The 12,853-nt window shown below is 34.0% G+C and overlaps 1 protein-coding gene across 8 annotated transcripts in view; it reads right to left on the reverse strand.

Annotated features, from left to right (window-relative positions):
• Positions 1-12,853, reverse strand: part of LOC149779169 (protein unc-80 homolog) — a 225,941-nt gene that overhangs the window by 159,778 nt on the left and 53,310 nt on the right. For 5 of the 8 annotated variants that reach the window (XR_016415580.1, XM_089939728.1, XM_089939727.1 and 2 more), the window contains exons 10-13: positions 11,695-11,931; positions 7,358-7,545; positions 5,229-5,444; positions 3,939-4,074 (exon numbers count right to left, since the gene is read on the reverse strand). Coding sequence is in view for 7 of the 8 variants with exons in the window: in XM_089939728.1 (XP_089795854.1) it covers positions 3,939-4,074; positions 5,229-5,444; positions 7,358-7,545; positions 11,695-11,931 (777 nt within the window). In the remaining variant the exon portion in view is untranslated. The remainder of the gene's footprint in view (positions 1-3,938; positions 4,075-5,228; positions 5,445-7,357; positions 7,546-11,694; positions 11,932-12,853) is intronic. The other 3 variants (XM_089939731.1, XM_089939730.1, XM_089939726.1) reach the window with 1 other exon arrangement.

The raw sequence follows: 12,853 nt of genomic DNA on the forward strand, positions 1-12,853 counted from the left end.
GACTTACAACTTTGGGGTTATTGTAATCACATGTATATATATAAAACCCATTCCTATGCCAAGCCCTGTTAATGGAGGTGGATCAAAACTCTAAAACTATTGTAGACATCAACAGACCACCTTAAAACATATCCCATAGTTGGACGTTTTTAAACATATGTACAAACAAATAAGCTGGTCTATCCCATAACCTCATCTGTTCTCTGTAAAGCACAGAGATGTATGCATGTATGCAACACTTAAGCAAAATACTGTATGGTGATGTTCTACTCATTAGACATAGACTTTGGACAAGTCTATGAAACTGCTATTTAATATTGCCACCACACCCCACCACAGTGAATCAAATAACCTACATGCAAGGGTAACACATTGTCCCTACAGCTCTCAGGTGGGGAATAAACACTAGATATGTGTTCACAGCAATATAATGGCTAGGAAACTGACCTACATGCCAAACCTTAACCCGACATAAATATGGTTTGACAGACCTGTTATCATATATACTCACTTAATAATAACTCAACTAAAGGTGCCCCCCCCCCCATTGTAGGGCTGTAGAAAGCAAATGCATCTTTGATTCTCCTATCAGCTGGAGTCAATTTTGCAAGTTATATCTGTCTGTGAGGGGTGATTTGTCATCAGTGAGTCAGAGTTGCACTTTGGAAAAATAAACAAGCCAAACTGAACAGGTACCATAATGACAGTCTTGGGACAGAAGAGTAATTATCAAGACTTATATACATGTAAAATTATAACATTTTTGGTGTCCTGACACTAACAGACCAAAAAATGTCAAGACAAAATTGGCAAGATTACCATACATCACATAGAAGCGACCAGCTTTTGTTCAATTATCATGTGAATAAACTGTTACAGACTATTATTATCATTTATTATTAATGTTTTATGTTATTTATTTCACATGTGTATGTTATCTGACTTCTCCAATGTTAAATGAAACAAAGGTAGAAATAAAGACTTCATAACTCAAGCGCTGATTAGAATTTACCGAAAGACCTGTCATATAGTGCAAAACACTTACACAATGTTTATTACCACAAGCATCACTTATATCCTAGTCTATTTCTAAAAATATTTGACGTAGATTTTGATTTATTTACCAAGTCTCTTTCAGATCATATTTAAGCTATACATCCATTGCTGTTTTACTGACTTTGTTTCACATGCTCAAGAGTTACTTACCCGTTTTAGTTATATAGGCAATCCTACTATGCAATACAATTTATATGCAAAGACATGTATATAATGTTTATAAATATACTATGCATATAACCAGCATACATTCATGTAAGTGTTGTATATTCATTAGAGAATGACCATAATATAGGTTTCCGGGGTTTTCCCGGCTTCTTCCTCCACCAATAATACTGGCCGCCATGTATAGCCTATCGTGTGCTGAAAAATGGCGTTAAACACTACAACAACATCAACCATAATATAGGCTAATATTCTAAATATAGATTGACTAGATCAATGATCCCTATTAATATTGTGTTTCAGATTAACACAAAACCCAAAATTTTCATACATTATTCATTCCACATTTGCTTTGGTGAGCTGATTGTTTGGGCAAATTGTCTGGATTATAATTGTTGGATTTATCTTTGTTTTCTGTTAGAAATCCAGGCCTGGGTAATGAGGGTACCCCTTTCATCTATAACATTAATCCATTCACTGCCTTTGCTGTTTGTGTTTGATTTAGATTTTTAACACAGCTTTAACAATTATTCAATCATATCACTATGATGTCTGCAGATTACAGTGATGTCTAACACTGTAGTATCTTGCCATAGACATGTTGCATCATGTCCCACCCAGTCACATTATCCTGACCCAGGCCGAGCAGTCCTAACACTAACCTCTTAATACTGAGCACCAAGTGAGGCAGTACCATTTTTATAAGACTCTGGTATGACTCGACCAGGGTATGATCATGTGACCTCCCACATCCAAGGAGGATGCTCTAATCACTTAGGCCACCAGAGTGGTCCGCTATTTGATACATAATATTAATATGATAAACGAAGCTGAATAAACATGTACTATTTTAAGGTTGCTTAAATCCAAGCAAACTACAAGGGAGTTGCTATAGCAATTATCTTCAAAGCATTATTTGTGAGGCTTCTTTATCATATTTTAAGGACATTATTTAATTTTGCTCCAGTGGTGACTAAGATCTGAAACAAAGAAATGTACTTAAGTCAGTGCAAGTTAAAATCTTCAAAGTACATGTATTGACACTATGATGTAAACGAGGTCACAATAAATGTGCAAGCAATGAACTAAACACTATTTTCATTGTTTTAATACTGGTAGCACATATTAATGAGTTCAGTACTTAAATTTTCAAGGCAGAAATGTGTAACTACTGGTGACTTTTTAAAATTATTGCAATAATGCATATACTGATAATAGTAAACTAGAGCAAAAATGGGAGAAGTCAATATTAGTATGGTAAAAAGATTGTGCTAATGTTCAATGCCTGTCACTGTCCAATGAAATTATACATATAGTATTTGAAATTGGTGAAAAAAAATTTTTAAAAAGCAGATGAAAATTAAATGTATTTAGTGGGGTTTTTTTCTCTCAAAACAAATATTAATTTATGACTTTTCTATCTAATAACTCATAATGAGAAGTTCTTAACAAACATGAAGTCTATTTGTAAAAATAATTTTAAGATCACTGAAAAACACAAAGCATACAATGAAATAAAAAATCTCCGAGGTGGGCCAAGACTTATAGCACTGTAATTACAGTGATGGGTACTTATGTGGAGACTGAGCTTGGGCTCTCTAACTGACACTTTCATCATACAGTCTAGGAAATCTATTAATAGGTGTCGTTTGTGGAGCATTATCACAGAGAATTACAATAAGCACATGTAGTTAACTAAATATATAACTCTACTTGATACTGAAGAAGTATAAAATGTGTGGATTGATCAAAAGACAGTCAAATAGGAAAATAAAGTGGTGCCGTTACCAACCAATGGTTGATTGGCTCATGTGCACTGGCAGGTAACTTACGAAATACAGCTTGGGACTCTGATCTGACTTATGAAAAAGGCAAATATAAACCAAATCAAAACTTTATTGCATCAATTACAAACAGCAATTTACAGCATAACACAAAATGTAAAACAAATATGGGTTGTAAAGACCTGCATTAAAATGGAAGCAATATACTTGCAAGTAAAGAACTAAGGTAAACAACACTGATGGACAATATATAACAATATTTAACATTTTCAAATTATTAAAATCCAAATAAATGTAGATGCAGGTATTATGAAATGATAACTGTAATGAATGGAAAAACAGTGCACACCATATATGCATTTCTGGATAAGACTATGGGAATGAAATCATAGCAATATTTGAATTAATAGTATTTCATATGTATGATAAACGTCTCGAGTTTCCAACATTACCCACCGATTTATCTTTTTTTTTGTTTGTGTATTGCACTTAAGATGCCCTTTACTCTGCATGAATCACATTTTCAGCAAAAAATTCTGACCTATAAGCAAGTCAGTACATGCCATTAACACAAGATGGAGCATAAAAATATAATAAATTTAGCCAAAGTATGTCATAAATTTAACTCAAGTATGTCACAAATTTAGATAGAATCTACAAGGCAAAAAAAATCATCATGCAATCTAGATAATAGAATCCAGATTCCAGAATTCCAATCCATTCAGAAAACATATTATTGTAATTTTGTTCATAATGAATTCCTAAAATATTACTGTAAACCTTGTGAATAAAAATAAAGATGTTTGAATTCATTCGTCCACGTTCCCACTGAGTTCAATGTATTCCACAGATTCAAGAAATTTGGACAGATTTCAAAATACTAATAAAAGGTGCAAAAGTAATAACAATAAATTATAAAAGTCAAATGAATACCTTCATCAAGAAAGTCCTCTACGTCATCTTCAGCACGCAGCTGTTTGCGTCGCTGTTCATCATGAACATCACTGACAATGTTCACAATTTCAGTGTGCTCCTTAGCCAAAATGAACTCAAGCTGGTAGCCAAGATTCTGCAGTAAAAATGTTTCTGTAGGTATATTGACTGATATCTAAGGTGGATATCTGTATGTGTACTGTCTGTATTGTCTGATATCTGTATGTGTATTGTCTGATATCTAAGGTGATGTACCACCACATGAATAGCAATCAGTCTTACTCTTTATGATGATGCACAACCACATGAATAGCAATCAGTCTTACTCTTTATGATGATGTACCACCACATGAATGGCAATCAGTCTTACTCTTTATGATGATGTACCACCACATGAATGGCAATCAGTCTTACTCTTTATGATGATGTACCACCACATGAATAGCAATCAGTCTTACTCTTTATGATGATGCATCACCACATGAATAGCAATCAGTCTTACTCTTTATAATGATGTACCACCACATGAATAGCAGTCTTACTCTTTATGATGATGCACCACATGAATAGCAATCAGTCTTACTCTTTATGATGATGTACCACCACATGAATAGCAATCAGTCTTACTCTTTATAATGATGCACCACCACATGAATGGCAATCAGTCTTACTCTTTATAATGATGCACCACCACATGAATAGCAGTCTTACTCTTTATAACGATGTACCACCAAATGAATAGCAATCAAAATTATCTTTTATGATAATGCACCACCACATGAATAGCAATCAGTCTTACTCTTTATGATGATGTACCACCAAATGAATAGCAATCAGTCTTACTCTTTATGATGATGTACCACCACATGAATGGCAATCAGTTTTATTCCTTATGATGATGCACCACCACATGAACAGCAATCAGCTTTATTTTTTATGATGATGTACCACCACATGAATAGCAATCAGCTCTATTCATTATCATGATTTAACACCAGAGAAAATCTTGGACTTTTTGAGGGAATGCATTTTATATAAAAAAAATTGAAACTGTATTTTAAGAATCTATATTTTTTGTATCTTTATCTTTTATTTATACACCTTTTATGAAATTTCATCATTTTTACCTTACATCTTTTAGTGCTTCATGTTTACATATATCTGGAAGGGATTATCTTCTTAAAGTTTCTTTGTATGATTCTTTATATTCATATTTTTTTAATTTTATTTTAATTGGTGCAATTTAGCCTTTATTGTCCAGATGTGCTGCTGCTGAACACTAATACATACCTCTGCCCAGGCATAGAACATTCTGCCAGCAATTTTCTGTAATGCCAGCATGCGCCTGTACCCAGATGGCTGGCCTCTGCTCTGTAATGCTGCCACAGAGCTACGGAAACTTGGCAAATTCAATTTCATCCAACTGGGCCAATCTCCCTGGTTACAACGATGGACAAAATGAGCACACTCCAACAGCAAACTTGCTCTGGCTATTACTGGAGCTTCCTACACAGAAAGAGAAAACATCTGTATAATGGAATCAAATTTTCCATAGATATACATATTCATATAAATACTTTTTTGATGTTACAATTCCAATATTTAACAATCTAATCCCATTAGTCTGAAAGAACTACTGCCATTAAAAGCTCAGAATAAACCTCACTGCTGAACAAACTGTTTTAATTTTGAATCACTAATTAAGAAATCGTTCCCCGCTTTGAGATAAATGGTAAACTGAGATTACTACATACCATTTATTCTTATATGGTTGATCTTATCTTTATTTAATATGAACGGTCAATATGTCCATCCCCAAACTGAAATTATTCAGTTTATTTGACTTATGTCCACCAATCAACAGTCTCTGATGCACCTAATAAAACATTCATAAATCCCTGTACAATTTTAGTCCAGTATTACTGTATATTTCAACTATTTGGAAAGTACAGAATATAGGTATGTAATAAATTTTGAAACTGAACAAGTGTCTTGTTCCGGGGGGGGGGGGGGGGCAGAACTTGACCAATAGAGAGTAGGAATACAAAAGGTCCACACTGAGGTCATCAAGCCGTGACATATTGACATCGTAACAATCTCCATCTATCCACTGACTTGAAACAAAACATGCATGCAGTTCTGTGTCACATCATAACATCAATATCCACATTATGTTGCAACACTTTGTAATAATACTGAATAATGAAACGTCCTTAATATCATCTTATAAACCAAATCATAAACTCCTGTCGATTTTACATGAAGTTTATGACGCTAAAAAAGCAATGACACCCAATGAATAATACAACATCAGACCTGCCAACTCAAACAAGACCTTTCCTGTAAAGAAAATTGATATTTTTAATAAGTTAGACCAATATTCAGTAGGCTGTAATGAAATATGTACTGCAGTGGAACCCCACTCAAACTGTTCATATATGCATTGTCTTGATAATAGTGTATTGGAAGCAGTTGAATCCCACTCGAACTGTTCATATATGCATTGTCTTGATAGCAGTGTATTGAAAGCAACTGAACCCCACTCAAACTGTTCATATATGCATTGTCTTGATAACAGTGTATTGGAAGCAATGGAACCCACTCAAACTGTTCATATATGCATTGCCTTGATAACAGTGTATTGGAAGCAATGGAACCCCACTCAAACTGTTCATATATGCATTGTCTTGATAACAGTGTATTGGAAGCAATGGAACCCCACTCAAACTGTTCATATATGCATTGTCTTGATAACAGTGTATTGGAAGCAATGGAACCCCACTCAAACTGTTCATACATGCATCATGTACATAACCATGCGCTAGATGCAATGGAACCCCACTCAAGTTCCCTCAAGATTTTGCTTCTTCTTCCTGAATCATTGTCTGTGTAGCAAGCAAAGCCCTCACTGGGACATCAGTTCTCTTGATAAATCTCCAATTAATGTTCCTATCATCTCCAAAGTCATTGATCCATGTATCCATTCAAACTCTGAATTTGATTTCTATCCTGTTTACCCAACTCTCCTAGTTACCAGATATAACATTTGTCATTTGAAATGAAGGTGAAAAATATGATGGCTTAACAAGCAAGAATTCAGAAGTGCTATCCCTTCCATGCAATAACCTTAAATTACCATTGAAATATGTTACATTAAATGTATTACTATACAAAACACTGACATTAAGGGTTACCCCAAATCGAAGAAATTCTGCAACTGCTTTTCTAATAATTTGTGCTCAGCAAATTTTAACAGAATATATTTATTTGATCCAGTAGTTTTCATTTCCTTAGCTTACTTAAACTCACCTCAACCTCCTCCAAATTTCTCAACAGTTTTCACCCATCTAATCCTGAAAAACACCTGAAATCATGAATCAGTAGAAAATCTCATACTTACATATCTTCTATGTACTCACCAACTGTAGCATGGCAGCCAAAAGCTGTGGGTCTGGCATGGAACCTGGCTGACAGCACTCCAACAGGAAGCTGAATCGGAACATGCCAGACTTGACAATGAATTTATCAACTAATCTTTTCTCTGGTTCAAGACTATGGTCAGCATCTGCAGCATCACCAAACTCGGACTGATGAAGCTTAGTATCTGCTGGGAAAAGGTTATGTCTGCATATTATTACCTGTTTCAGAATCACTGTTCATATATTCAACAAAATCCAAGGTGCATCAACTTTAAATCACAAGAGGTCACCAGTTGTCAATGACTAAATGTGAGAAAAAAACAAGGGAAAATTGTCTTAAATATATATAAAAAAACTAGGCTGAAATATATTTGTATATTGACATGTAACATGTGTGTAGTAGAATCCAGTATGTATATTTGAAAATTTCACGAATTCAGAATAGGTCATGTGTTAAAAACTTCATGTGTCACTCATATCCCATAAGAAAACACCAATAACAAAATCATATAAAAAAATGGTAATCCTTGCTTGATCAATGTCCGATTGACAATAAACATGTCACTAAACAATGCAATGTGATATTCATTGTCACCAGCAGCCCGTGGCTGTATAGATGTTGTCTACATTCTACAAGTACATGAACTTAAATTGGCCTATATTTTGGTCAGCTGGAGACATCTATCATCTTGCTGAGGCTAACAAATGAATGAGGCTAATCATTGGGAAATGAAAACGTGAACATAATATAAAAAAATATAAAAGTATTTCACAAACATCTTTGCAAGATGTCCCACCTTCAGTTAATTTGACAGCCAGATATCTAGTTTCAAAAGATTAATTTGTGATTTACACTGCTGTTAGTAACCATCATCAACATAAAGTTACTTTCTTCCCTAAAAATGGAAACTTTCATGGCATCAATAAACATGTTCCAACAAACACTTTGGAAAATGTAATTATCAATCAGATTCCATTGCTTTTATTAAAGTTTGGTGCTGGCTTCCTTTAACACATTAACCCCAAGCGACGCATTTATGTGGCAGGAGGTAATAGCCTACTGCCCAGCTCTGTAGTGTCATGGTCATGCATGATACACTAAAGAGGGTGTTATTATAGAAAGGTAGACAGATGTAGCTCTACAATGATACCAAATAATCTGGAATATCTAGTTGCACTACAAAATACTGATAAAAAAAACTCATTTTTTGGACCTGACTTTTTTTAAACCCAAAATTTGACCGTAGTCAGAATCCAATTTTGTGTCTGCATTGTAGACTTTTTGATCTCAGATCTAAGGCAAACTGGTATAAACTGCAAACAGACAGATGAGCCATTGCAAAAAGTAGGATAAGATGAGCATTTGGAATAAAGAGTGGTCTCCATACAAAAATAATGGCTCCGTTTAGGAAAAAAAAAGAAGAAAAAACAAAAGAAGTCCAACTTTTACCCTTCTGCTCATGTGCGAATCAAACAGCCAACGAAAATCAATGTTTCTAACACCACTAGGCAGTATGTTATTGAAAGATGACCACAGATTTGGTGTTTTTCAGTCTATTCAGAAATAGCTTTCAAAATGTGTTTCCTACTCGATTTTCAGGCAAAAATGACAAAAAGCTCCAGTGGCTAATGTGTTAATTAAGGGTTTGTCAATTTTATTTAAGATTGCAGCTGGCTAGCTTTGATGCAAGGGGTATGTGTTATTATAGTCACTGTGAAAGGCTAACTTTGGAGAACCAAACAAATGCCTGTTCTTAGTGCAGTGGCAACATCAAATAATTGTAGAACAAAGTATGGATTGGAACTGGCAGCTTGTCAACATAAACTATTGTAAAACAAAGGATTTGTTCAATTTGGGACATAGGGCCAAGTTTATTTTTTATGTCAATGTTGACATAAGCATAACAACAGACCACGGGAATATAAGTGATGTCAATATAAGTGGTTAGGACTGTATTGCTAGTATGATTTCATCACAAAAATTAAATGTGCTTTCACAAATATTACTTTCACTGTTAAATTTCTTGCCAGTTTCTAGTTTCACTTCAACTACCATCTTAAGCCGTTTTATCTTTTCTCTGCCCAGCTTGCACCTTTCTAAATGCAAATTTACTTCTTGTTTACTTCTTGTTTCTAACAGTACATTGCACTGAACATGTGCCATCTTCATAATTGAGAAGATGCATCTGTTTTGGTTGCTAGGAATAAAAGACATGCATATAAAACACCTGAACACACTGTAATAAACCTGTAGATTTAAATGAAGATTAACTTCAACTCTGCAAGGAAACTGTCAAGTTCTCTAATTGGCATCTACCAGTAATTTATCCAAGACAATTAAATTTAAATTAAAAGAAAAAGTAAATGTTTATGAAATGCTTAAGAACTATTTTTAACAGAAACAATTTCACATTTCTTCAGTAAATACAAAGAAATATTATACAACTGCAGTGAGAAACGTATTGTCACAAGCTGAAAAGTCATAGGTGACAGTACAAAATGTTTCCACTTCACAAATGAAATATTTCCTTGTATCTACTCAAACAAACACAGATCCTTTCATTTTTAACGCAAACCCATTGATTTACACAGACATTTGTAGTCCATTTTGTGGCAATGTGATTTACAGCTGCATTAATATACTGATAAAATGAAACAACAATTTAACAGTAAGTTTAGGAAAAACTTTTTATGAAGTTAGTACATACAATGAATCAAATTGTGTATTTTGTCACACTAATGACAGTGTTCTGATGAAAATGAAGAAATTAGTATTTTTGTTTACACATTTTTTATGTGCACTGATACAGTGAACATTATATTGAAAAGGTACAGGACATCACAGAGCAATCAAAACGATTCTAATGATTGTCAGTTTATCTGCAAGAATTTGGTTCTTTATTTTGTCTACTTTTCATTTCAGCATGAATTTTCGTCCATTGAATACTTGCAGTCTAATTCAGTAACAGATGCTGCACTCATCCAAATTCTGATTGTCACTGAATTTTTTTTATTAAATCAACACTCATCAATGTCTGATTTCCCCATCATATTCAAACATGAATATGATTGGAATAAGAGTTAAAAGAATTAAAATCAAGAGTTTTTCCTAAAAATGTGTTCATTTCTTTGACAGTGTAAAGATATGATACTATACGGGTAAAATAGAATGCTGAATAGCTACAGGTCATGTGAGTTTCTCATTATAGAAAAGTTAATACATGTTGTATACATTTTCTTGTTTGGAGTTCAATTTTTGGCGTTTCTTTATGGCATCTCCTTACTGATTACATAAATGTACACTAGACTTTCTACAGTACTGACCCATTTTAGGCATACCTTGATGGCCTTACTGATCACATAAATGTACACTAGACTTTCTACAGTACTGACCAATTTTAGGCGTTTCTTGATGGCATATCCTTACTGATTACATAAATGTATACTAGACTTTCTACAGTACTGACCAATTTTAGGCTTTTCTTCATGGCATATCCTTTCTGATTACATAAATGTACACTAGATTTTCTACAGTACTGACCCGTTTTAGGCGTTTCTTGATAGCATCTCCTTACTAATTACATAAATGTACACTAGATTTTCTGCAGTACTGACCCATTTTTGGCATTTGTTGATGGCATATCCTTACTGATTACATAAACGTACACTAGATTTTCTGCAGTATTGACCCATTTTAGGCATTTCTTGATGGCATCTCCTTACTGATTACATAAACGTACACTAGATTTTCTACAGTAATGACCCATTTTTGGCATTTCTTGATGGCCTTACTGGTTGCATAAATGTACACTAGATTTTCCACAGTACTGACCCATTTTAGGCGTTTCTTGATGGCCTTACTGATTACATAAATGTACACTAGATTTTCTACAGTACTGACCCATTTTAAAATCTCTTTATCCTGATAGGGACTGAGAGAAGGGCAGAAAAAGAAGAAAAATGAAATAAGCCTAAATATGGAAATACAGGTCTTAAATATACCAGAGCAGATAAATTTACTCAATTTCCTCAAAGTGGTTCCAAAAGTGGTATCAATATTGTGGCAATATCATTTTCCCCCACTGATATATTTTAATACCTCATTCTGAAATAGATAATGTATGTATTTGTGTTTTAAGGATACTGACTCGTTCAAATTAACAAATGATGCATCAAAAGGGAAAGAATACATCTTGAAAATCATATTATTGCCAAGTCATTCAAGTTATTATCACTCAAATATATGATGTAAACTTGCTACATGATGAGGAAAAAAAACTGCTGAAACAAAATTTACTAAACCTTTATACTGGGAAATTTGTGTGTTTCATACTTACCATCAATACTGTCCCGTTTTGACATCCTTTTTCCCAAGTGCTTAAGACCACCTTCAATTCTCTTTCTAGCACTAAGAAAGGTCAAGGTTGCATGACTAGCTGTTTTAAATGACATTTTGCCTTTGGGTCGTGTGGAGTGGAATTGAGTATCACTGCGACTCTCTCTACGATCCAGACTGGCAGTCGTTTCACTAGGGGAATCTTCCTCATGGTCTGACTTTGGGAATTTCTTCCAACCTAGAGTGAAAATTTTGGTGATTCTACGATGTATTCTTGAACTGAAAACAAATCTCTATTCACAGCTGCACAAGACTAGCTACTTTTAAATAACTTAGTGGCATAAATGTTAGCATAAAAACAAAATTAATTTCAGTCAATTAATGAAATACACGTGCATGATACTGGTTTACATGGGCACATACAGATTCAATAGTTGTCTTGTAGGTAGCCTTTGATTCCCAAACCTTACACATCATTTATCTAACATAAACTGTTGTCATTAGAATGAATTGTTTCCGTGTTTTATGCCTCGACAAGATAAGTTGCTAGTCAGAACTTAGGTAATTTGCCCATAGGTGTACCATGATGGTTGCAAGTTCAGCATGGCAACCAAGCCAAGATAGTTTCTGCCTCTTACGACATGCAGGACTGTGCATTTTATCAATTCTATGTTGCCATAAAAAAAACAATTTTTAAAGATGACTGTCTGAAAAAGAGATTTAAATTTACGAAGAATTTTATGGCATAATATAAAATATGTTGTCAAATAAATGGAAGTTAGACAAATGAAACTTGATTATATTTTTATCAACCTTCCCACAAACATTTAGGTAACTTTTTTGACTCAAAACTGACTCCCCAACATTCAGTAGACTATTCACCCTGAAAAAGAATCAAAGTACTGAAGGCACTAATTGTTTGAAGGGATTTATGAGATAGAAGAAGAACTCCAGAACTATTCCTATTCATGACCTGACACACTCTCACCAACATACTGCTTTAAATAGTTTTTATAATTTCATTATACAATTTCTTTTATTTATATCACAGTTTAACATTTTAAACATCTGAGTAATTATAGTGGTGATTCCCTTTTAAAATCATTTTCTAGGATCATTTCAAGTACTACTATCAGTGGAATACTGCTGTTGCTGTGGAT

The sequence above is a fragment of the Sinohyriopsis cumingii genome, chromosome 17 (genome assembly GCF_028554795.1).
Source record: "Sinohyriopsis cumingii isolate HCF-2022 chromosome 17, ASM2855479v2, whole genome shotgun sequence".
Taxonomy (NCBI): domain Eukaryota; kingdom Metazoa; phylum Mollusca; class Bivalvia; order Unionida; family Unionidae; genus Sinohyriopsis; species Sinohyriopsis cumingii.